The sequence below is a fragment of the Etheostoma cragini genome, chromosome 2, assembly GCF_013103735.1.
Source record: "Etheostoma cragini isolate CJK2018 chromosome 2, CSU_Ecrag_1.0, whole genome shotgun sequence".
NCBI classification, from domain to species: domain Eukaryota; kingdom Metazoa; phylum Chordata; class Actinopteri; order Perciformes; family Percidae; genus Etheostoma; species Etheostoma cragini.
The window spans coordinates 6,780,787-6,803,303 of NC_048408.1; the positions used below are offsets into that span (position 1 = coordinate 6,780,787).

General features: G+C 42.7%; 2 protein-coding genes and 1 long non-coding RNA gene across 3 annotated transcripts in view; 1 reads left to right on the forward strand and 2 right to left on the reverse strand.

Annotated features, from left to right (window-relative positions):
* The window catches only part of LOC117956387, a 27,748-nt gene extending 6,866 nt beyond the window's left edge, over window positions 1–20,882 (forward strand). Inside the window, exons 2-4 of the long non-coding RNA XR_004659242.1 lie at window positions 5,971–5,974; window positions 8,757–8,773; window positions 20,870–20,882. This is a non-coding gene — a long non-coding RNA (uncharacterized LOC117956387). The remainder of the gene's footprint in view (window positions 1–5,970; window positions 5,975–8,756; window positions 8,774–20,869) is intronic.
* Window positions 1–22,517, reverse strand: part of LOC117956277 (excitatory amino acid transporter 3-like) — a 381,877-nt gene that overhangs the window by 91,664 nt on the left and 267,696 nt on the right. The gene's annotated exons all lie outside the window — the stretch shown is intronic.
* Window positions 6,988–10,972, reverse strand: LOC117956310 (neuronal pentraxin-1-like). The gene is made up of 5 exons (XM_034891302.1): window positions 10,389–10,972; window positions 9,761–9,968; window positions 8,805–9,046; window positions 8,205–8,384; window positions 6,988–7,391 (listed from the first exon to the last, which is right to left on the reverse strand). Exons 1-5 carry the CDS (start codon window positions 10,968–10,970, stop codon window positions 7,170–7,172), a joined length of 1,434 nt encoding a protein of 477 aa, XP_034747193.1. The 5' UTR covers window positions 10,971–10,972; the 3' UTR covers window positions 6,988–7,169.

Here is a 22,517-nt window from a genome sequence, read left to right on the forward strand (position 1 = left end):
AAGATCCATGATAAAGAGCTCCAGCTTGTTTTCAAAAGCAAACACGGCTTGTTGAAGGGATAACACTGTATTTCCAATTACTTGCATTTTAACGTTGAGCTGGTTCAGATGTTCAGTCATATCCACGAGATAGTAAAACTTGAGGAGCCACTCAGTTTCGCCTAGCTCAGGATGCTCGATGCCTTTCATCTCAAGGAAAGTTTGGATTTCGTTCAGACAAGCCGCAAAACGGCTAAGCACCTTCCCTCTTGATAACCAACGCACATTGCTGTGCAAAAGTAGACCGTGATAGTTACTTCCAACTTCATCCAGCAGTGTTTTAAACTGGCGATCATTTAAGGCTCGGGCAACAATAAAGTTGATCACACGAATGACCAGCGACATCACTGCGCCAAGCTGCCCGTCACACATCTGAGCACAAAGTGCCTCCTGCTGTAGAATGCAGTGGAAACTTAGGATGGGTCTATTTTCATGTTCACGGAGAAGTGCCACAAATCCTTTCTTTTTCCTCACCATACACGGAGCACCATCAGTACACACTGAGAGAAGTTTATCCATAGGTAGTTTTTTGTCTTGAGCAAACTCCATGAAAGACTTGAATAAATCCTCACCTCTTGTGGACCCTTTTATTGGCAGAACAGCAAGACTTTCTTCGCACAGTTTGTCACCAGCAGCATATCTTGCGATCACACTGAACTGCGCCAAATGGCTTACGTCTGTTGACTCATCCAAAGCCAGAGAAAAGAACGGCGCTGCATATATGTCCTTCACTTGCATTTCCTCCACTTGGTTTGCCATCATGATGGTGCGATCATGCACAGTTCTTGCCGACAGAGGCATGTCTTGTATCCGTTTAATTATCTTGTCTTTATTCGGAAGATCATCAAAAAGTTCATTTGCTACGTCCAGCATGAAAGTTTTAGCATACTCGCCATCTGTGAATGGTTTTCCGTTCCTCACTATTGCTAAAGATCCAGCAAAGCTAGCGGATTTATAGTCACCTTGCCTGCTCCACAGGCGGAGTTGCTGCTGGCTAGCTTGCACCCTGCTAAGTAGCTCTTGGCACGCTTTCTTTCTGCTGTCTCCCGCGGGGTATTTTGATGCAAAGGTAGCATGGTGTGTGTCGAAGTGCCGCTTTACATTCGACCGTTTCATCGATGCAATTTTGTCATTGCAAATTAGACATACCCCAGAACCTGCTCTCTCCACAAAGGCGAATTCTTCGGTCCATTCATCCTGAAATGTACGATACTCCTCATCTTTTTTTCTTTTCGCCATATTCTTCGCCGAAAGGTTAGCTTTGAGCTAATGACTGAGCAGACTGATTCAAAGGGGGCGTTTACCTAGCAACGGCAAATGTAGACTATTATCATCCAAACATAATGGACAATTGCTACTGCAGCCACATAGGACATGTGCAGTGGAAAATCGATGGATGGATTAAAAAGTAAGAATATATTATGTTTTTTCTGCGAGCCAGATGAAATTCTCAAAAGAGCCACACCTGGCTCGCGAGCCATATGTTCCCGACCCCTGCCATAGACCATGCAACATTTACTTTTTCTGGGTCAACATTTTAAAGTAAAATCTCCAGCCACTTTTTCACTTTTCCCAAAGTTCTTTGTCGACTTTTTTGGACAATTTTCTTGTTGTTTTTTAAGTTTTTGAAGCTTTCGCTGAATTCTTCTTTGACTTTTTGATTAACTTTTCCCAGAGTTCTTTCTCACTTTTTGCAATGTCTTCGTCAATTTTTTCCTGCATTTTTTTGGGACATTTTTGTTGTGTTTGTAGTGTTCTTAAATCTTTTTATTTCTTAAATTGCTATAAACTTAAATTATACACCCAAATTCAATGAAAATAGTGAACTGATCAGTTATTTAACTTGTGAAGAGCGTCGTCTGGAACCATCCATGTTATTTTTCTTTGTTACAATTTGGTTGAAGGAAACCCAAATTTCTGATTCAGAAACTTTTTGAAAATGAAAAATCAAATGTTACCCCAAGGACAACAGGAGGGTCAAAGACATATGTTGATGTTTTAATGAACTAGGACACCTTCTCCTTTTCTCCAGTATGAACCACAGCATCTGTTTACATTGCCAGGTGACAATGTGCCCTAGAATGTGTGCTTTGCCAGCAAAAGATTATGTAATACTGTACTTTAGAAGCAGAAAATTACTCACAACCCTTCAATGTTCTTTAGCCACGTGCCTTTCTTAGCGCTTATGTAAAGGCTTTATGAAGCAATTACATTATATTTAATTTACTTTCTTTGCCAGCAAAGATAGGCATGAACCCATCATTTCAATATGTAATGTTGTTAGCCAAGATTGTTAAATAAAAGAGGTTGCTTGATCTTTGTGTCTTACGTGTAACATCTTCCTTAGGTCCGCCTGGATCTATTTTAGTCCGTCCACTTCTGAACAAAACAGCGTCTGGAGCACGAATGCATTTGCACTGCTATATATATTCTGTCATTAGCAGCATTACACTGGGAGGGTATTAGCTGAGTGTAGAAAGCAGATTATTACTGTGTGCCCATTGAGGGCATCAACATATGAGACAAGATTAACCGGCCATGGTCCATTCACTTCCTGGCTGAAGCAGTTGTCAAATAACCTGCTGGTCTCAAAGAGTTAGATTACAATTGTTACTTTATTATGAGCTAACATAAAAAAATGTTCACCAAAAGATGTAAATGTTTTTACTTTACTTTACTTTTTTAGCATTCACTTTTCTATTCAAAACTTTCTGATAAATTCTAAATATGGTTGGAAAGTTCTTCTACAATGACAGCCGCTTTGGTCAACACCCCTAGTCATTTTATTTTAACTATTCTGGTATTGTCTATAAATGTAATTGGCTTATATACACAAGTGTTTTGGGATCCATCTGCCAATGTGGCTAAGGGACAAAATAAATTGTTTTCTGCCTCTCTGTGCGTGTGTTTGATGCTACTACAGGAATTGTATTAATGCCTTGTCATTCCTTTAAAATGCTGTGGAACCTGGCTGCCTTCTGCTGTGCATCATGGGAGATTACGATGATGCAGACTCTCTCTCTCAGCTAAAGAAAATTCCCTTCAAGGTCGAGCTTAAGATCAACATTTATTGAACAGAAAGCTAATGCAAGGTCCTACAAATTTGCCAGGGCTCATTGACTTTATTCATGAGTTAGCCACACTGCGAAGTGGAACTACATTCCAAGACAATGTGATAACAAATGCTACATTTTCTGCTTAGCGGTGCAAACATTTGAAACTTTAAAAACAAATAAGCAATAAACATTTGCATATAATATGTTGTATGGGAGTTGCAGTTTAAGTTAAAGCACTCATAGCAGTTGAAGTGTCATTTGGATTTAAAGCATTGAAAAAGATGTGTCTGTCGAAGTGTAAGACCTGTGAGCCGTTAAATTTGTTAGTTTCACGTTTAAAACATGTAGGCAGTTGATTTTTGTCAGTGTGGTTTGTACTTGAACTGTATAAGAGCAGAAAGCGTGTGAAATGTGAGCAGAAATACTGAGAGATGTCTGAGGAACTTTGAATAATACAAGCAATCAACATTTCAGAAGAATGTGTACTGCTAACGAGTCTGCATTCTCATGTTTTACTTGCTCTAGCAAATGCATCAGACAACCTGTCTAGCTTACCTAGCCTAGCCAATCACACAACGGTTTATCTCATGTGGGCTATTTCTGAGACAATGACTGGCGACTTGATGAGTCCCTAGGCTTAAACCTAGCTTAGTAAAAGAGGAGCGCTGTTGAGGCATTTTCAAAAACAACCAAGATAGCTGCGGTTGATGTGGAACTTTCGATTGAAGTCAAATGCTTTTCAAATGCTGGAGGCCAAAATGGCAACACTGGTTCACAGACATGTTGATGCTAGACCATCACAGATCTTCTCCACGTGCTGTAGTCTGTTTACATTTGTCCATTGTTCAGCGCTAGGTCACACTTTGATGCTCTGGTTGTTTGTAGCTTTATCAAATTGCGTTCAGAGGCATTATTGTCAACTGTCGTTGATAATGTCCCTTGGAAATCTTAAAATGAAAGGTTCTGACAAACTCGCATTTGCGCTTTGGTCTGGCGATGTCAGGCTAGGACACAGGAACAGTTCATCCATTTGTATTTAAGCTGTGAAAGGAGTTGAAGTGTCAGTTATAGTTTCAGTTACAGTTACATTACATGTCTTTTATCCAAAGCGACTTACAATTGTTACATGTGTCAGAGGTCGCATGCCTCTGGAGCAACTAGGGGTTAAGTGTCTTGCTCAGGGACACATTGGTTGATGTATCCACACCTAAGGCATGTGTCATATCCACTGCGCCATCACCACCCAGTTGGCGCATTGATGCCGAGATGTATTGTTGAAAGCATTTAATATGTCTGTGACGCAATCCTTCCTGAGCTAAACTAAGTCTACTTTGCGGTCTACCATAAGAGCAGATGAAGCAGTTGGTGTCAGTTGAATTTGAAGCACTGAAAGAAGTGTAGGAGTTTCACGTTGCCCTGTAGGCAGTTGAAATTTCAGTTCTTGTGTGAAGAAAGCTCAGGTAAGTCCACTAGTTTAAAACAGAAAATGAGTTAAACATAAAACCTGCAAGGACCTACAACTTCATTCCCCAGTAATATTTCAGTCAAGGCTCAATGGATTTATTCATAAGCAGAACACGGAGGAGCTGAACCTCTTTAGATAAAACCGAATGTGATAATGTGACAAAATGTGGTGTGTATATATGAGCAGCAATTATTCAGCACAACATGACATGATAAACAGTTGAGGACCTAGCGGTTTTCTTAATGAAGAAAATATGTGTTGAAAAACAAAAAGAACATCTTCCTGGTGTGAGGAGCTTTACTGAAGTGTCTCAAGGTAAAAAGAAGAAGAAAAAAACGTGTCTCAACAACAGAAGAACAAATAAAGTGTTATTCTGATTTATTTTGTTTTTACCAGTTGACGCTTGAGGAAGGAATTAAGTGTCTAATTAAATGTCAACTGTCAACAGCCACATATCTTTTTAATGTAAATATTTGGTGTTGTCACGCCCCGATGTGAGTCAAATGCACATTTGAGTCGCACATGCGTCACTTTGCAGCAAGTAGCCTTTAAGATGCTAACGAGAGACTTCTTTAATGTCAGTACAGTAAAAATGGACCTACAAAACGAATTTAATTCACTGCTGGCTACAAGTTAGCATCAAACACAACAAAGGTTGTCACCACTTGGACGGTGTTTTAAGCTAACGTTATCAATCAATCATAGATAGCTAAAATGTTTTTAAAATGAATGCTAGCTTAGCTACAAGCTAACAATCATACACAACAAAGGTTATTAGTTGAATGGCGTTTTGAGCTAACGTTAGCAATCAATCAATCATAGATAACTAAAATGTTTTTGAAATGACTACTAGCTTAGCTACAAGCTAGGAATCAAACACAACAAAGGCTGGAATGGCTTTTTGAGCTAACGTTAGCTAAAACGTTTTTGAAATGACTTCTATGTTTTATTATTGTTTGTAATTAGAAAAGTTTATTATTATGGATTTCACAAATGTCAGTATGAAAGGTTAAATCTGCACTCGACTCCCATCGGGGAGCGACAGGCGCTACAGGAACAGGTCGTCTGAGCGGACTGATAACAAAAGTCTATTTGTAAAGTGCTGAAGTTTTAGTTTGGGCTGCACTCACTTGAACAGGGCCATTGAACGGCTGATATGACAAAGCACTTTTTTTGTCTCCCTTTTTCGACAGCCTCACTGTCTTTAGTGCCGCCACTGCATCTCACAGCAGCAACAACAAAGCAGTGAGCGGGTTATCTGCAGTCAGCTTAAAAAGAGTTTGTGCACGCAAACACACAGACACAGTTCCATTTCCTTTCTCAAGCACCCTCCTGGTGTCCTTGGCTGACTTTGGACATTTCTTTAATCTGGCAATTAAGCTTCTTCTCTTTACTGTTTGACCATGGTAGAAATGTTCTGATCAGTGATTTGCTCTCTGTGCATCACCCCCCCCCCCCCCCCCCCCAGTGCTCTCTCCCTTCACATGTTTCAATGCACATAACCAAAGCCAGGAACGCACTGTGACATTAAGTATCACAATTTTATTACAAAAATTAAATTCTTCATCTCTCAGTTTTTGCCATGCTTGGAGCATATAACAATACAGTAAAAAACCCAGACCCAGAGAAGATAGTAAAGCAGATTTCAACAATGCTTCCACAGCACTCTGTCATTCATGCTGTTACTATGCACATACTGTTACATTCCTAATACAGAGTAGTACAAACACCTGCCAAAAACACGTCATGTCAGATAACAAACTGTAAACTAATTACATTTACCAGAGAAACAAGGAAAATTCAACTCAGCTCAGAAAAAGGAAAAACCAAAAAACGATAAACATTGAGTTGGCAACTTGAAACATAATGCATGTGCTGAATATTTGTACCAGCCCAAGGCATCGGGGCTTTGTAGCAATGTTGGCAAGTTAACGACATTCTTACAGAAACACTTGAAGCGAACGACGATTACAAATTGACTTGTACCACAGTCTGACTCTGCAGTGTCCTTCAACTTACCCTCCTCTCCTGGTGATCTCTTCGACAGTCACAGTGCAAGTTCCGGAAGGGCGGGGTGTGTGTGTGTGTGTGTGTGTGTGTGTGTGGGGCGGGGGGGGGGGGGGGGGGGGGGGGGGGGGTGAAGGAGTGAAGGAGAAGAGGGGGAGGGGGGGTATTCGCAGGGCGCTGAACCAGGATTGGTTGGCCAGCGTAATCTCTCACTTTTCAGAGGGAAGGGGGTGGAAGGGTTTTGCAATTCCTCACTTGGATTGTCCAAACATAAGGCGCAGATTGCCAGCTGCCAGTCCAAGTCGAAATAAGCCAAACGAAAAAGCTTAGGTGTGCTTTTAACTGAACGTCCGAGAGAAAATAAATGAAAGGAAAACAGATACCAATACTTTATCACCGAGGTTTCCAAGATTAATTGGATTTTTTTTTTCTCAAGATGAAAAGTGTTGTTCTGCTTATAAATACCTAATAAGAATGATAGAAATCCCAGATTTTAAGCTTACCAATAACTCAAATAGTCTCTAACAAACGTCAAAATGAAGACAGGAACGACAAAAGCTCAGAAATACAGAGAGGCCTTTTCTGGAATGGTGAAATGCAGTTCAGTTGAGCGAACGGCAAGGCTCAAAGGTCCATTTGGTCGCTCCACCAAATATTTCGATGTTGCTCTCTGTCCAGGAGAAGACGTTGCCTGCCGGTGCTTTGCTGTTGCAGGTTGCCAAGTTGTAGATCTCTGCGATAGAAAGTTTCCTATTCCAGATATTTAAGTTTGCTAGTTCACCGACGAAGGCTTGTGTTGCATCGAAGCCTCCTCCCAGTGTGTCCTGTGGAGAAATACAGACAAGTCTTAATCATTAGTGCACATCAAAGCTTGAACTGAAGTGTTAGTTATCTGATCAGGAAAGTTGAAGAAACACTTCTCGTGAAGAATCCTGCAAGATTGCGGTGCGTTAGAGCACAAAGCCATGATAGGATTTTGTTATTCAGTGTACGTGACATCATCTGAGAGAACGTCTGTTCTTAAATATGGCTTTAGTTTGAAAATGCAAAAATGTGAGCAAATGGGTTACATTTATAAAAAAATGGAAAATTGTATTTATTTTTGCAGAACTCCAGTCTGGAAACCATTTACTTTCTGTATGCATGATTTTTATTAGACAGGGTCTCTGATGGGGGTTGTAAAAATAAAATCTAAAAAAAAAAGCACTTGCATGTTGCACTTACACGTGGCTCTTTGTAGTTTGGCTTAGCGGAAGATAATGCACTCCCATGTGATTCTTGCTATTCTGGGTTTGTACCTTTATGGTTAAATGCACTTACTGGAAGTCACTTTGGATAGAAACTTCAGCTGAATTAAATGTGATCTAATGTATGTAATTTAATTTGGCCAAATGCTTGAGGTTATACAGGTCTCTATCAACAGTTAATTCTCTGTAATTCATTCCGATCCTGGGATGACAAATTGCACACCAATTTCATTTGCCACCTCTTCAATGTCCTCACAATCTATTTCAAAAATAATTCCCATTTTATCCAAAAGGAAATGCATAATTGTGTCAGGGGTATTTCCAAATATGTGTGGGATTAAAGTTCAGAAGTTCCAATCGCTGATGTAAAAAAAAATAAAAAATATCCACCTGCTCTTGTCCCAGGACGAGCACTCCGTCTGGTTTGATGGGGTGGTACGGTGCCAGATTTTCTCCACTCCCCCGCATCACTCCATCCTGGAAGGCTTCCCACATCCCGTCCCGGGTGGTCCACGTGATGCACAGGTGATGCCATTTCCCGTCATTGATGAGAAACGGCAGCTTTGCCACCTGCAGCAGAGACATTGGAAAAATGACGACTTCCTCTCCAGTTAACAATCTCTCTTTCACACTTCAGTAGCAGAATCACTCCCCGCCACCTGAAAATCCAATGCCGCCACACCTTCTCTTCTTCCTGCTGAATCACTTCCCCTATCCAATATATTTTCCTCTAAAAATAAGATCACTGTGTTTCTCACCTTAGCACCTATTTTTATTCCATTTCCAGATCTGGCACATAGATGTTGTCTGGTTACTCATCCGTGCACAAAGTGTTTTAACTTTTTCCTACTGTTGCACCCACTGTAAGTGATCCTGGATATTGATATGATACATGTAAAAAGTAAATGAAAAAAGGCCAAAAGGACACCCCACAAAGGTAAGCTACATGTGTGGAATCAGTCTCTATCCATGGTTATCACTTTCTGTTACCTTGTCATTGATGAGGATCTCCATAGGGTTGTTCCCCCACTCGATCAGCACCAGCTCGTTGGCCTGACCCGGCACAGCGTAGGAGAAGGGTGTCCCCACCCCGGGAGAGGCGTTGGATTTGATCCACAAACACACACTGAAGGAGTACATCTCGGGGAGGCTCCTCTTGGCTTTGGCGTACATGTAGTTGGTTCTCAGGGGGAAGGTGAGCTGAAACTTATCTGTTGGCCTGGTTTCTTTACCTGTTGAGGAAATGTCTATTATTACAGAGTATTTCTCAGCGTTTTGTATGTATTTAGGGATATGAAGGAGATTGATGATTATAATGGGATGTATATGATTCAATTCGTGTCAGTTAATGGAAGAAAAACAGGCTTATCTGAAAGTGTAATTGATTTTTTTCACAATATTAAAATGAACACATTTAAAAACGCATTTTACAATGATTTTCTGTCGGCTGCCTGTGTAGGAGGGCCCTGTCTCTCTTTCTCTCGCACATACACACGCAGTTGAACGTGTTGAAAAGCTGAACCAGCCTAGCAATGTGCTCCACAACGGGCCAGCGCGAGGCGCACCCTGCAAACTTTCTATGCCTATGACCTCTGCATATGCATATAGCACCCCCCATGCAAAATAGCCAGTCAGGTTTTGGAAAACAGAAACTCAGCGAAGCAAAAAGTGCAAACAGGTCTTAAGATATGCAAAGCAATGCAGCTCTCCCCTCTCCTCCCTCACGCTATCTGTGCGCAACGTGATGGTTGCGGCACTGTGAACGGTCCCACATGTGTGCTGTCATACTGAAGGTGTCAGTTCCTTCTAAACACCGAGACGCCATTCAGCTTAAAAAACAATTAAATGACACCTAATCTTGTTAAGAACTCCCGTGGAGCCACTTTCGATGCCGTGAAAATGGCATGCGCGCGCACTCGGTCCCACCTCGGAAATCCCCAACACACCTTTCTCCAGGTCTGTGATCCGATGGTGCAGAGAGGTGAGCGTGGACTCCACTCTGTTCCGCTGCTCGGTGTCATTCCTGGTGCCCGGTTTGGTCTCCTCTATCGTGTTGACCCGGGACAGAACCTGCTTCTCCATGTCGTCTATCTTGTTCTGGAGCAGATCTTTCAGGCTGTTCGCCTGCACGGTGTTGTTACCTCGAGTGTATTGCTGCATCGGACAGAGGGAGACAGATACTGGGTTACAGGGACACAAGGAATACTTTCTCCGGTCTTAAACTCCCTGAAACAGCAGCCTAGCCAACATTGTGAGTGTGTGTGTGTGTGTGTGTGTGTGTGTGTGTGTGTGTGTGTGTGTGTGTGTGTGGGCGCGCGCCTTGCTCTGCGCCACATTATTCAAAATGCAGCTATACTCTGCGCTTGGTTTACTTCACACGATGAGTCTCTCTCACTGTCAATTAAAAGATGAACTAAAGCACATGTGCAGCATCTCCAAGCAGAGACTGCTCGGAGCCCGAGAAATGTTGCAGCAGTGTGTAGAGGCTTCATCCTCCGAATACACAACCTGGGAGGCTAATTGAATAAACTTTAGACCGGGTCAGCGCTGCTCTCCTCTCCTTTGCTTGCCTACCTCTAGATTCTCCAGTCTCTGTTTCAGCGTGCTTAAAGTCTGTCCCAGCTGGGCCAGAGTGTCCGTGGTGCCCCGGGATACATCCCCCATCGTGTTCTTCGCCCCCGGCCGTCTCGCTCCGGGTCCTGTCGCCGGGAGGCTCTGGCTCTCGCATCGGCTCAACTTTGACGTTAGTTCCCTGATTGTCTCCTTTTGGTTCATAATGGTCTCCTTTTGCTGTAGCACGGTCTCCCGTAGCTGCATGACCGTGGTCTTCAGGTCCTCCGCCGGTCCGCTGTTTTGCATCGTGGCCGCGCACAAGTCCATATCCTTTGGCACCGACGTGCAAATAAACTGCGTCTGTCCGAAGTCTTGCGCGGAGATCTGCGCAACAACCAGGCAAGAAAGTAGAAAAAGTTTCCACGAGAACCCGTCCATGGCTCCAAGCGTGTATGAGAGAGAGAGTGACTGTGTGTGTGTGTGTGTGTGCGTGTGTGGTGGCTGTGAGATTTCAGCACCACGGAACTGTCCACTGAAGCTGTGAGCTCTGGGCGCTGTGTGCAGTTTATATAGCGGACAGAAAGCAGCGCAGATCCCCCGCATCACTGAGGGGAGGCAGCGGCAGAGGCCAGCCCCTTATTTAAGGTCGTCCTCACTGTTTGTGAAGCACCCACATACTCAGGCTTTACAGTAGCACAGAGCGCCCACACTGTAGTGATATCTGGGTGATATCTGGGAGTCATGACCGGGAGTGTTGAAGGAGACTGCACACATGACGAGTCCAATACATTTTTAGATTAAATGCAGCTTTATTCAATTATTGAACAAGGAAGATAACCGTGGGTACACACACACACACACACACACACACACACACGACTGTGAACCTTAAGTGTCTTTGTGGAGATCAGAATAACTCCTCTTTTCTTCTTGTCCTCACATGTCAGTTTATCTATTTCTGTGTTACAGCGTTCCCTTCAAACCACTCCTTATTTGTAAGACACTTCTAACAGATAGACACATTCCGATCTGTTCTCATCTGTGGGATCAGACTACCTCAAACTAAGCCTTCTGTGGAAGATCCTTAGAACAGGTGGAATACAGTTGAAAACCTTCATGCTTAAATATTCTGCCTATCATACGGTAAAAGGAAAGTGTGGAATATCAGACTAGGCATGATGTAGACTCAGACCATCCAATGACGTCCTCATATTCTTCATATGGCTTTGTCAGGGGTGGATGAAGTACTGGGGTCCTTTTCCTTTTCACCTTGGTGAAAGTAATACAACAATGTACTCTGTTTTGAGCAGGCCTAAACCACTTTAAGTAAAGTACAGCAGTCTTGTCAGCAAAATGTACTTAAAAGTAACACAAGTAAAAGCAGTTCTTATGCTTTACATATGTGGTAGGATTCTTTCCCCTGATGCATTATTTTGTGACCAGCGTTTCGTTGAAGTTGTTCAAGGCGGAGCTGATTTTTTTCCCCGTGTTGGGCTGTTTAATCTGCAAAACATTTAGTCTTAGACATTTCTGTCCACAGTGGAGTCCTAAAAATCGTATTTTGCTGCACACAACATTTATAATTTAAATCAACTAGTTGCATTTATTAAGTAACTAAATTAAAAGCAGGTTTCCGCACTGGCATCATAAACAGATGACTTTGATGAAACGGGTTGATTTTGCTTACTTTTTATATAAAATAAAAATGTAAAGGACTCCAGACTTTAATTATTGCTCCACCTTAAATGAAATCCACTCCCTTTCTGAGCCTGTCCGAAGGTAAAAGTGCCCATTATCATCATCACACACCCCCTTCTCCCCCCTCCCCTCTCCCTCTCTCTCTCTCACCCTTTCTCTTGCTCTCTCTCTCTCTTACAATGGGTTTACAACGTTTTCTTGTCATTGAGGTCACACCGGAACTCTCAAACTGTAGCCCATTTTTTTCTCCTTCTGTAATCTAATGTATACTGTAAACCGTTGCTTTTCGCTTAACTCCGAAGGGTTTGAACGTGCAGACACACCTCTGAGTGCAGCAGTGAGGAGACAGAGGTGGTCAACGTCAAAGAACAAAGTCTGTAACAACAGACACACAGCCTGCGAGAACTGCTTTGCGTTATGTTAACCCCAGCACCAAAGACGGAAGCGAGAAAAGAGAAGAGAAATGTTTTCAAATAGTTCAAACAGACTGTTAAGTAACTACCCCCGCAGCTCTCGCATTAATAAATAAAACATACAGAGCAAGGGAAAGGGGCCAACTCTCTGACATAGATCTTGGGATAACAAATCGTCACTGACGCCAGTGACGTGGGAAGGACACACAGCTGCATGGAAACAGCTTGGCTTAAAGTGAACTTCATCTGAACTTCAGCTAGATGTTTTACCATATGATGGGTAGAAGACTGACAGAAATCAATGGGGAACCACTTCTAAAATAACACATTTCAGGGTGCACCCAAGATCAGAGTTTCCCCTCAAGCAGTTTCTAAGAGGTACGCAAACAAACTTACTTCTGCAATACAGCGTTAAAAAACTAATAAATTGAAGCAATATTAAGAAACTACAGAAGAGTATTTGGGCCACATGTAAAAAAAATGTATTTGTGTCCTGAGTTTGAAGTCACAATTGCGAGATCAAAGTCAGAATTTCTGCAACTCAGAACTCAAATACATTTTTCACATTGGCCCTCATCCTCTTCCGTAGGAAACAGCCCTCTTGTCTTTTCATTCTTATGTGACAAGATGTTGCGAGGAAACTTTTACGGGTCAAATTTCCAAAATGGTTAAATTACAGGCTATAAGTATACAAAAACTCCACAAAAATTGCTTTTCAAAATAAAATTCAATAAAGAAAACTTTATTTACAAGTAAATGGGCTGCTTCCCCTGCAACCCACCACCCGATAAGCAAACAAAGATGGATGGATGGATGAATGGGTTGTATGTATCAAGATTAGAAACCCATTAGAAATAGTGAGTAGGCCCACTTTTACTTCTTTTTGATGTGTTGTTGTTACTTGAACCAAGTAAAATTTTAAAAAAGAACCCAATTTTACAACTGAACATCATTAGGTCACCTTATTTCCACCTCTGCCAGTCACAGTAGGCCAACAGTCATCAGCCACTGCGGAGCTTGTGCTAGAATGGAGTCCTTTTTCTTCTAAGAGTCACAGGTTTGATTCCAACTGAAGAATTATCACTCACTCTGACACCAGTGACTTCTCCCTTTCTGTCGAATCAGCGTGGCATAGTGCTGCTTAAACCTGACGTCAAATAGAACCCTGCAAACAAATGTGCAGTCCTAACATTTCAGCAAGCCTTTCATTTTTCACTGTTGCATTTCAAGAGTTGGGCATGATGTCACTTCAGCCGCTGGCTACGATGGGATGAAAATTGACCCATTAGTCCGCTCTCATTTGTTTAATTATCGACCCAGCGTGTTGTAATCAGCAAGGTGCCAAGCTGAAGGCGATAAAACAGCAGACATGACATTAAATGGTCAACAGCAGAGCCTAATTGCCGTGGCCCAAGACAGGTATGTAACAGATTTTCCATATGTCAGCACATGACAGATAAAAAAGCAAGCAGTACTTATCAGCGCTCATAGTCTGAACGTCATTCATTATCTTCAACAGCCTAAGCAGCAATGTTAAGCTCGTATTAAATAAAACGGGAGCAAATGAAGTCCTTTTCAATGCTTTTGATGTATAGAGTTTTATGTTAGTGATGAAGCTGAGCAGTGCTTCTCACCACAACAAAGCCCACCTCCGACACAGTCAGGTTACCCAGAGGGATGAGCAGCTGCCACATATATCTGTTCAATATTCATCTCCGATTCCACGCGTTAAAAAGTGCTGCAGCACCATATGTTCCGCCATGTTTTTGCTCATTCTCACCATGTGCCTGCCACCCAGTCTGCTGTAACACTGATGAAAATTGCATTACATGTCACTCAGTTTTTACTGAGCTTTCCAAAGTGTAACTAATTCAATTTGTTGCAAGGAACTTTGGAAACTGTGGCACTGCTGCAGGCATATTGTTAACTTTATGTTTTATCAACCCATTCGGTCTTACTAAAAACAAAGTATGCTGCTGGGACTTGATAGTTTGCAGCCCTATTTTGGTGTCTGCAAGTGTGTTCTGCTTTGTGTTCAGGCGCGATATACACGCCAGTCTTGAGCTGACCCCTTCCTTCTTCCACTCCAGTGTCCAGAGTGTTGTAGAACGCAAAGTCAGATCTTCCCATGCGTCAGCCGGCAGGCCGAGCTGGACTCCAGGGGCTGGTGTGGAAAATGGCTGAAATCCATAATGATCAGTCTCCTAGGCTCACTGAATAATGCAAAGCTTTATAATAGAACCCACTCTTTAATGGCAGAGATAGATAAGAACAATTTCACACACTGGCAGCAAAGTGCTTGCTTATTTATCCAGAAAGAGAGAGAGAGAGAGAGAGAGATAATTTGGTGGTATGGTTTGTTCTAAGATATACCACCATACATTTAGTTTTTTTAATATTCCCTGCTGAACCCAATTTAAAAGAAAACAAACTCGTGGCCGGGTTAGCTCAGTTGGTTGAACAGGTGCCCATATATGGAGGTTTACCCACAAAAGGCCCAAACGGGTTCCACAACAAGTACTATTCTTCCCTCTGCACACACTTCACTGCATCACTTCTGACTGCCTAGAATCAAGATGTGCTGTCAGGTAACCGAAGCCTCCTCACAGCAGCTTTGCTGTCTTTGCTGCACTGACGTCTCCATTTCAACCGTCCCACAGAGACGGAGATGAAGGGGGAGTCAGGAGGGAGTTGTCCTACGGTGCGCCTGAATTGTGTTGAGCAGTCTGCTGCTGTGCATGTTTTCCCACTGGGGACAGCAGGGAAGGGTGGTGAAATACTGTACATAGAACAGTTGTAATTCCAACCAAAAAAATAGACTGTAAAGAATAATGGACGAAGCTTCCCGGCCTGAAAAGTGAAGCCAGTGTGGAAGTGCCTTAAACATGCTTTGTATTTCATTTCCATCAGAATTCCTTTAGACGTCTATGGTAAAATCACCCCCCTTACTTGATTAATTACCTCAGTAAACCGTTTCATAATGACAAAAGATGATAAAAGCAGGGGATGCTTTAGGGGCGGGGATACAAACGGATCTGCCAATCAGGACAGAGGCCGTGCAATGCTAACCATGCTAACCTCTGTGTACAATAAAAAGCAGTGATCTTGTTATTAGTGGGATGTGTTTTCATTCTAAACTTTGACCCTCCATGTGTTTTCACTTCATCAAAGTTAGTTGGAACATGTTTTTTGCCTAGTAATGCCTTATTCAGCGCTATGCTAACCAAGCTAGCTAGCAACCGCTAGCATTAGCTGGTAAGTAAAGGGAAAGTTTGTAGATTTTTTGTTCTGCTGTACATGCAGTGGAATGGCGCCAGTTCATGAAGGTAAATCTCTACTGCATGACCCGCTTCAGAAGGTTTGAAATTCGGCCACATCCCCTGTTAGCGATTAGCTTACGTAGCGCCATTGCAATCATAACCACCACTGGCTTTGCTGCGTCATCCTCCCGAGCTTCACCCTGTCGTCAAATATCAACACATGCGGTTGCCAAAAACCAAGATGGCGACCGCAAATTGCCAAACTCTAGACTTCAATACAGCAATCCACAAACAGTGGGTGACGCCATGACTGCTACGTCTACTATTTTTACAGTCTATGGGACACACGGCCACATACAGGGGCGGCTGTGGCTCAGTGGTAAAGCGGTTACCTGCCAATCAGAAGGTCGGAGGTTCGATCCCCGCCCCTGCAGTCATTGTCGAAATGTCCTTGGGCAAGACACTGAACCCCGAGTTGCCCCCGGTGCTGCGCATCGGAGTGTGAATGTGTGTGAGTGTTTATCTGATGAGCAGGTGGCACCTGGTACGGCAGCCCCAGATGTAAAAGCGCTTTGAGCAGTTGTTAAGACTGGAAAAGCGCTATATAAATACAGCACATTTACATTTACTCACAACACACACACTGTTAAATGCATCAAACAATAAGTGATGTTATTTGCTTCAACACGTCCATGTACAGTATGTTAATGCATCACAGGACTGATTGATTTGGCCTTGACCTTCATCTCTATAATTAATTGCCCATAACTTATGTTAGACCGGAACATTGTTTTATTGATGTCCAGCCACACCAGAGAGTCATTTACTAACTTATTCCTCTCTGATTAAAACCCAAAGTGACATAAACAAATGCCTGTGGCATTATGTGTTCCACTAGGTGCTAAGCTAACCTTATCATAATTCTCCAAAGCCTGCACATGAATGTTTTTGCCACGACAGTGCTGTTTATCAAGCAGCTTGTTGGACTCCCTCCAGAAACATTTCCCCCATTAGGCCTTTTGCCTCAACAAGTCTGCAGGCAAAATGTGTCCAAAAGGAGGAAGTGGGTTAAGTCTTAAACATCTGACTGAAAGGATGACTCTGTATTTCAGAAGCCCTGTGTGAAATGTCTTTTAGTCTCTTTTGGATGCTCCTGTGTTTCCTGCGCTGTATTTAGTTTTTTAAGATTATTTTTTGGGCATTTTAGGCCTTTAATGCTTTAATGACAGGACAGTTGAAGAAGTAACAGGGGATAGAGGGGGAATGACACGCAGCACAGGGCTGCAGGGTTGTAGTTTTAAACAGCCTGGACTCCAAGACTGATTTGTAATGTTAAAGGCCTCAGTATGCTTCAACAAAATAGATCTCCTGGCATGTTGTCTGACCACCAGTCTTCAGCAATGTTGAGTTACTTGAAAAATGTTATCATCATGTAACTCATATTACTTATTGATAAAAGTAACTACAAAAAGTCAACTGTCATTTTGAAAAGAAAAAAGTAGTCTGTGATGCAGTTACTTAATCATATGAGTAGTTAATGACTCATTTAAAGCCAATCTCTGATTATTTCCTTACCCTACGTTTATTACTTAATTTGTGTTGCCTTAACTTCACAAATTTTTGGTTCACAACGTTTTCTATTCATGTAGTGATTAATCCTTGTAATCAATTTCACCTAAATTTAAACTAAAAGTAAAGTAGCCGGTAAAGTAGTTTGTAGAACTCTGAATGTCTCAGACTACAGGCACAATAAGCTATGCTTCTAAAATAAGGCATGACAAAGAAATCTGATTACTCACCTGCTGCATGTACACAAGGATTCACAGTAACCAGGTTACCACAATGCATTCTCAGATTGTGTAACATGATTTCTCTGAGAACCAAGTTTTGTGTGTGTGCATGTAAAGGCAAAAGTGTTTTACAGGTTCTGAATGGCTGCACCCAGCTGCCTCCCTGAATTCTGTCTTCTAAGCCAACTCAATATGGCAACTCCATTGGCATGAGTGTGACAAAGACAATAGATTGCCAAAGCGTCAAGTAATAATGAGTTTAAATTCTTTTATGTATCTTTTGATTTTACAGATCACCCACTTTCGTACAGACTCTCTTGCCGGTAGCATTTATGATGGTGCACACAGTTGTTCACACATAAAGTGACGGAAGTAGTAGCAGTAGTAGTAATAGAGAGAGCTTCAGAGATGTTCAAAACCTGCCTTCTTGCACACCATGTCAACTACTTAAAGTGGGCCTGATTGTTGGATTATCTGTTTGGAGAAGTTATTTTAAATTGTTGTACGCAGCGTTCTCCAATTCCACCATTGGAAAGAGGGTTTCAATCCAAACAGGACAAAGACAATCCAACAAGCACTTCATATGAAGCGAGGCCTCACGTCTGATTGATGACAGACCAGACGCTGACCGACTTTTATTAATACACACTATTACTCCTGATCCTTCTGCTGCCTTTCATTTTCTGTTTAACAGGTTTTACAGAACTCTGTTCAGTGTTTCATTTCATTGCAAAGATTGACCTTTTTCACAAACAAAAACTGGTTAAATGAAAACTAACAAATTCAAAGCATGAGATATCACAGCCGTATTGAATATGTGAGGGAGGCTTGTAACATTATCACTTTGTGTTGTATTTTGCTTCGGAAAGGTCACTTTTCCCCCGGCTTGTGAAAATGTCACAGTTTGTGCTGACTATTAATGGCTCAAAAACACACACTCACACTTAAATCAGACCCATTTTAAGGTGCACTACGGCAACTTCCAGACAAAATGAAACATTAAACATTAAGCCTTCTAAAATTTTACACAGTGCTATAATGGAGCAACAGCTCCCACAGAGCTCACAGTCTTAAAGACGAGCCTAAGCACTTAGCGTTTAGTGGCGGAGCGAGGCCGTGGCACCGTGGGAGCAGGTGTGTTTTAGGACTCAATAACGTTGGAAAGATGAAACCCTGTAAAGCAGGAGGGTCTGGAGTGAAAGAGAGTAACAGGCAGAGTGAGCTTGCACATCCCCTCTCAATTACATCAAGTGAACTTGTTAAATTCAACTCTCTCTGCCATGAGCCCCTTTGTGCTGGGTTATTTCTCCCCAAAGCAGATTACATTTTGACTGATGTTGAAGTGAACCTAGTTTACAGAGAGTCGGAAAAGGTAGAGGACATTTCCTCATATCACTCAAAAAATGTTCTTCTTTTATTAGGTTTAAATTCTTAAAGGCCCCATGTTGTAAAAAGTTAGATTTTCAATCCTTTTTTTCATGATAAAGCATGTCGAGGCGCTATAAAATTACTGTTAAAATATCAAAATGCTCAAACCATACAGAAATGCACACAGCCAGAAATTTTGCCTTTGAAAAAGCCGTCGGGACTTCTGTACTGTTGTGATGTCACAACTATACGATATGTTGGTAGTAAGTTTTGACAAAGTGTCAGTACAGTCATTCCCTGGCTGCAATGATGGTGCAGAGGCTCAGAGAGTGCAGATGCAAAAGTGGAGAGAGTGTTTTAGACTGAGGGTGAATACAGGTTTATTCAGTATAAGAAAAAAAAGAATGTTTGTTTTTTTACTTTAAGCATGTAAACATGTTCTAGTGGGAACCTAAAATACAACTATGGAGATAGAAATTAGCCTTATATGGGACCTTCAAATGAGGTCCTGTTGGCGCTGAATGTTGTTTTAGTAAATTTGTCTCTTCTTCAGGTGTGTTTCAAAGAAGAAGTCAGATGTTTTGTTATCTGCATGTCAATGTTATGAGAGATGTTAAATGAATTAAAGCACTGGCTTCATCCATATTTGCATTGGGTAATTTTTTTCAAAAATCTGCATTATTCATAATGGTAGAGCAAAGCTTAGAGATCCCAGTGTTGTACCACACAATTTATTTATATGCAACAAATGAGGAGCAGCGATGAACTGCACATCAATAATACAGATGCAAAGGGTTTATTGATGAGAGCCAGTGTCTTTTGTCGGCACGTTTGGGCTCACAAACCCACTGCTTGATAACCAGAAGGTTGTTTAATTGTCAGTACTGATAAAGTGCAGATGCAGTCACTTTTTTTTTATTTATTTTCATTGGAATCATAGACTGTGCATCATAACTCAACAATGCTGAAGACTGGTGGTCACAAATAGCCACTATTTGCCAATTCCACTCAACATTTTTCACATTTTACATTTGAGTGTAGCGTGCCCTGATAGATCTCTCTGTGTGCAGCTATATTTTTTGCATGTGTGAGCATCTAAGACCTTGGGCGACAAGTAGGCCATTGTAATCCGTCTTTCAGAAGCAACTTCTTTAAATCAGCATGAGATACTGCCTTCATTGTGTACCTTTGATGATGCGCTCCAGGCCACTTGACACTCCCAGTACCATTAAAAGACGCTCACTCTGAAACCCAGTACAGAATACAGCTGACTCTGGATACTGTGTTGCGCTCATGTCTCATTAACCTTTACTGTTGTCAAGCAGGAGGTTTGTATTTAGCTAGATTTAAATCAATGTGGAACATTTTTTTAATGTGAATTAGTTCCCCAGACGGAGGGCTCGTCAGCGAGCACCTGGCGGCCGGGGTTGCCATGGAGCCCGACCGGGCGCAGCCCAAAAAAGCGACGTGGCTCTTCTCTCTCCATCCCATGGGCCCACCACCTGTGGGAGGAACCACTGGGGTCGGCTGCGCTGCCACATGGGTGGTGGTGAAGGTCGGGGGCCTCGACGGACCAGACCCGGGCGGCAGAGGCTGGCTCTGGGGACATGGAATGTCAACTCTCTGTAGGGGAAGGAGCCGGAACTTGTGCGGGAGGTGGAGTGCTACCAGTTAGATCTGGTGGGGCTTACCTCTACGCACAGTCTCGGTTCTGGAACCAGACTCCTGGCAAGGGGTTGGACTCTGTCCTGCTCTGGAGTTGCCCAGGGTGTGAGGCGCCGGGCGGTTGTGGGGATACTCACAAGCCCCCGGCTAAGCGCCGCAGCGTTGGGGTTTACCCCGGTGGACAAGAGGGTCGCCTCCCTACACCTATGAGTGGTTGGGGGGGGGAAACTCTAGCTGTTGTTTGTGCATATGCACCAAATAAGAGTTTGGAGTATTCGGCCTTCTTGGAGACCTTGAATGGTCCATAGTTCCGCTGGGGGATTTCCACGCACACATGGGTGATGATGGAGATACTTGGAAAGGCGTGATTGGGAGGAACGGCCTCCCTGATCTAAACCGGAGTGGTTGTCTGTTGTTGGACTTCTGTGCTAGTCATGGATTGCCTATCACAAACACCATGTTCAAGCATAGGGATGCTCATAAGTGTACGTGGTACCAGAGCACCCTAGGCCCAAGGTCATAGATCGATTTTATATATGTATGTTTTATATATTTCATATGTATGTTTTGGACACTCGGTGAAGAGACGGGCGGAACTGTGTCCGGGTTCTCGACAGTAAGTCAGACTCGTTTTAGGTGAGGGTTGGCCTCCGCCAGGGCTGCGCTTTGTCACCAATCCTGTTTCCAGTATTTATGGACAGGATATCAAGGCGTAGTTGGGGTGGGGAGGGGTTGCAGTTCGGTGGGCTGGGGATCTCATCATTGCTTTTTGCAGATGATGTGGTCCTGATGGCATCGTCGGACTGTGACCTTCAGCACTCACTGGAACGGTTTGCAGTCGAGTGTGAAGCGGCTGGGATGAGGATCAGCACCTCTAAATCTGAGGCCATGGTTTTTGTTCCTACCCTCACCTATGGTCATGAAGGCTGGGTCATGACCGAAAGAAGAAGATCCAGGGTACAAGCAGCTGAAATGGGTTTCCTCAGGAGGTGGGCTGGAGTCTCCCTTAGAGATAGGGTGAGAAGCTCAGTCATCAGTAGGGAGCTCGGAGTAGAGCTGCTGCTCCTTCGCGTCAAAGGAGCCAGTTGAGGTATTTCGGGCATCTGGTGAGGATGCCTCCTGGACGCCTTCCTAGGGAGGTGCTCCAGACACGTCCAGCTGGAAGGAGGCCTCGGGAAAGACTGTCAAGCATTCTCCCCTTTTGCTATTTCTGCTATTTTGCCAAGACATTGTACCGGAATCCAGGACCTGTGATTTTGCGTTTTTTCCCCCTATAGCAGAGTGTTAACTCCCCAGAGCTGACACAGTGCTCTGGAGATAGATAAATATGTCGTGGATCTCAAGAGCTCACACTGGACACTGCAATTCCTTGGGAAAAAGGAAAAGTTGATCCGATGAGTGGTTGTAGAGAAAATCAAAGGACACACGTACATGCAGACAGGCCGAGACTCCTATTCTAAGGTGTTTCCAAAAGTGAATTTTTTATTTTAATTATTGAATACTTGTATTTCAGGTATGCATGCAGAGGCTTCTTCTCATTCTTTTTTGTCCCTCTCTTGCATGTTAGCAATATCTATCTATCTATCTATCTATCTATCTATCTATCTATCTATCTATCTATCTATCTATCTATCTATCTATCTATCTGTCTATCTATCTATCTATCTATCTATCTATTGTGGTGGAAGTTTCTTGAACAGCAAGGGTGGAATTTGGTTTGAAGTGAGACTCTGTTGAAACAGAATAAAGACAAGCTGCAAACTGAATCAAAGTTTTTTAGTCTCCGGTGAAAGTTTTTAAGAGAACAATCAACAATGACAAGAACAGCTCTCACAATGCACAAAGTTACAGAGTGACTACAGTTCTGTGTCCACAATTAGTTATACACTTCCTTATATTCCGTACCCGCAGAGGAAAACCAACCCTTGGTTGGGAAACAAATCTTAATGTTAAATC

Excerpts from the sequence above, each read along its gene's own strand:
- LOC117956310 (XM_034891302.1), bottom strand. The coding sequence starts at position 10,970 with ATGCGGGGGATCTGCGCTGCTTTCTGTCCGCTATATAAACTGCACACA. Across the intron at positions 8,385-8,804 it reads AGATCCTCATCAATGACAAG|GTGGCAAAGCTGCCGTTTCT; the intron begins GTAACAGAAAGT and ends TCTCTGCTGCAG. Across the intron at positions 7,392-8,204 it reads TCGTCCTGGGACAAGAGCAG|GACACACTGGGAGGAGGCTT; the intron begins GTGGATATTTTT and ends ATTTCTCCACAG.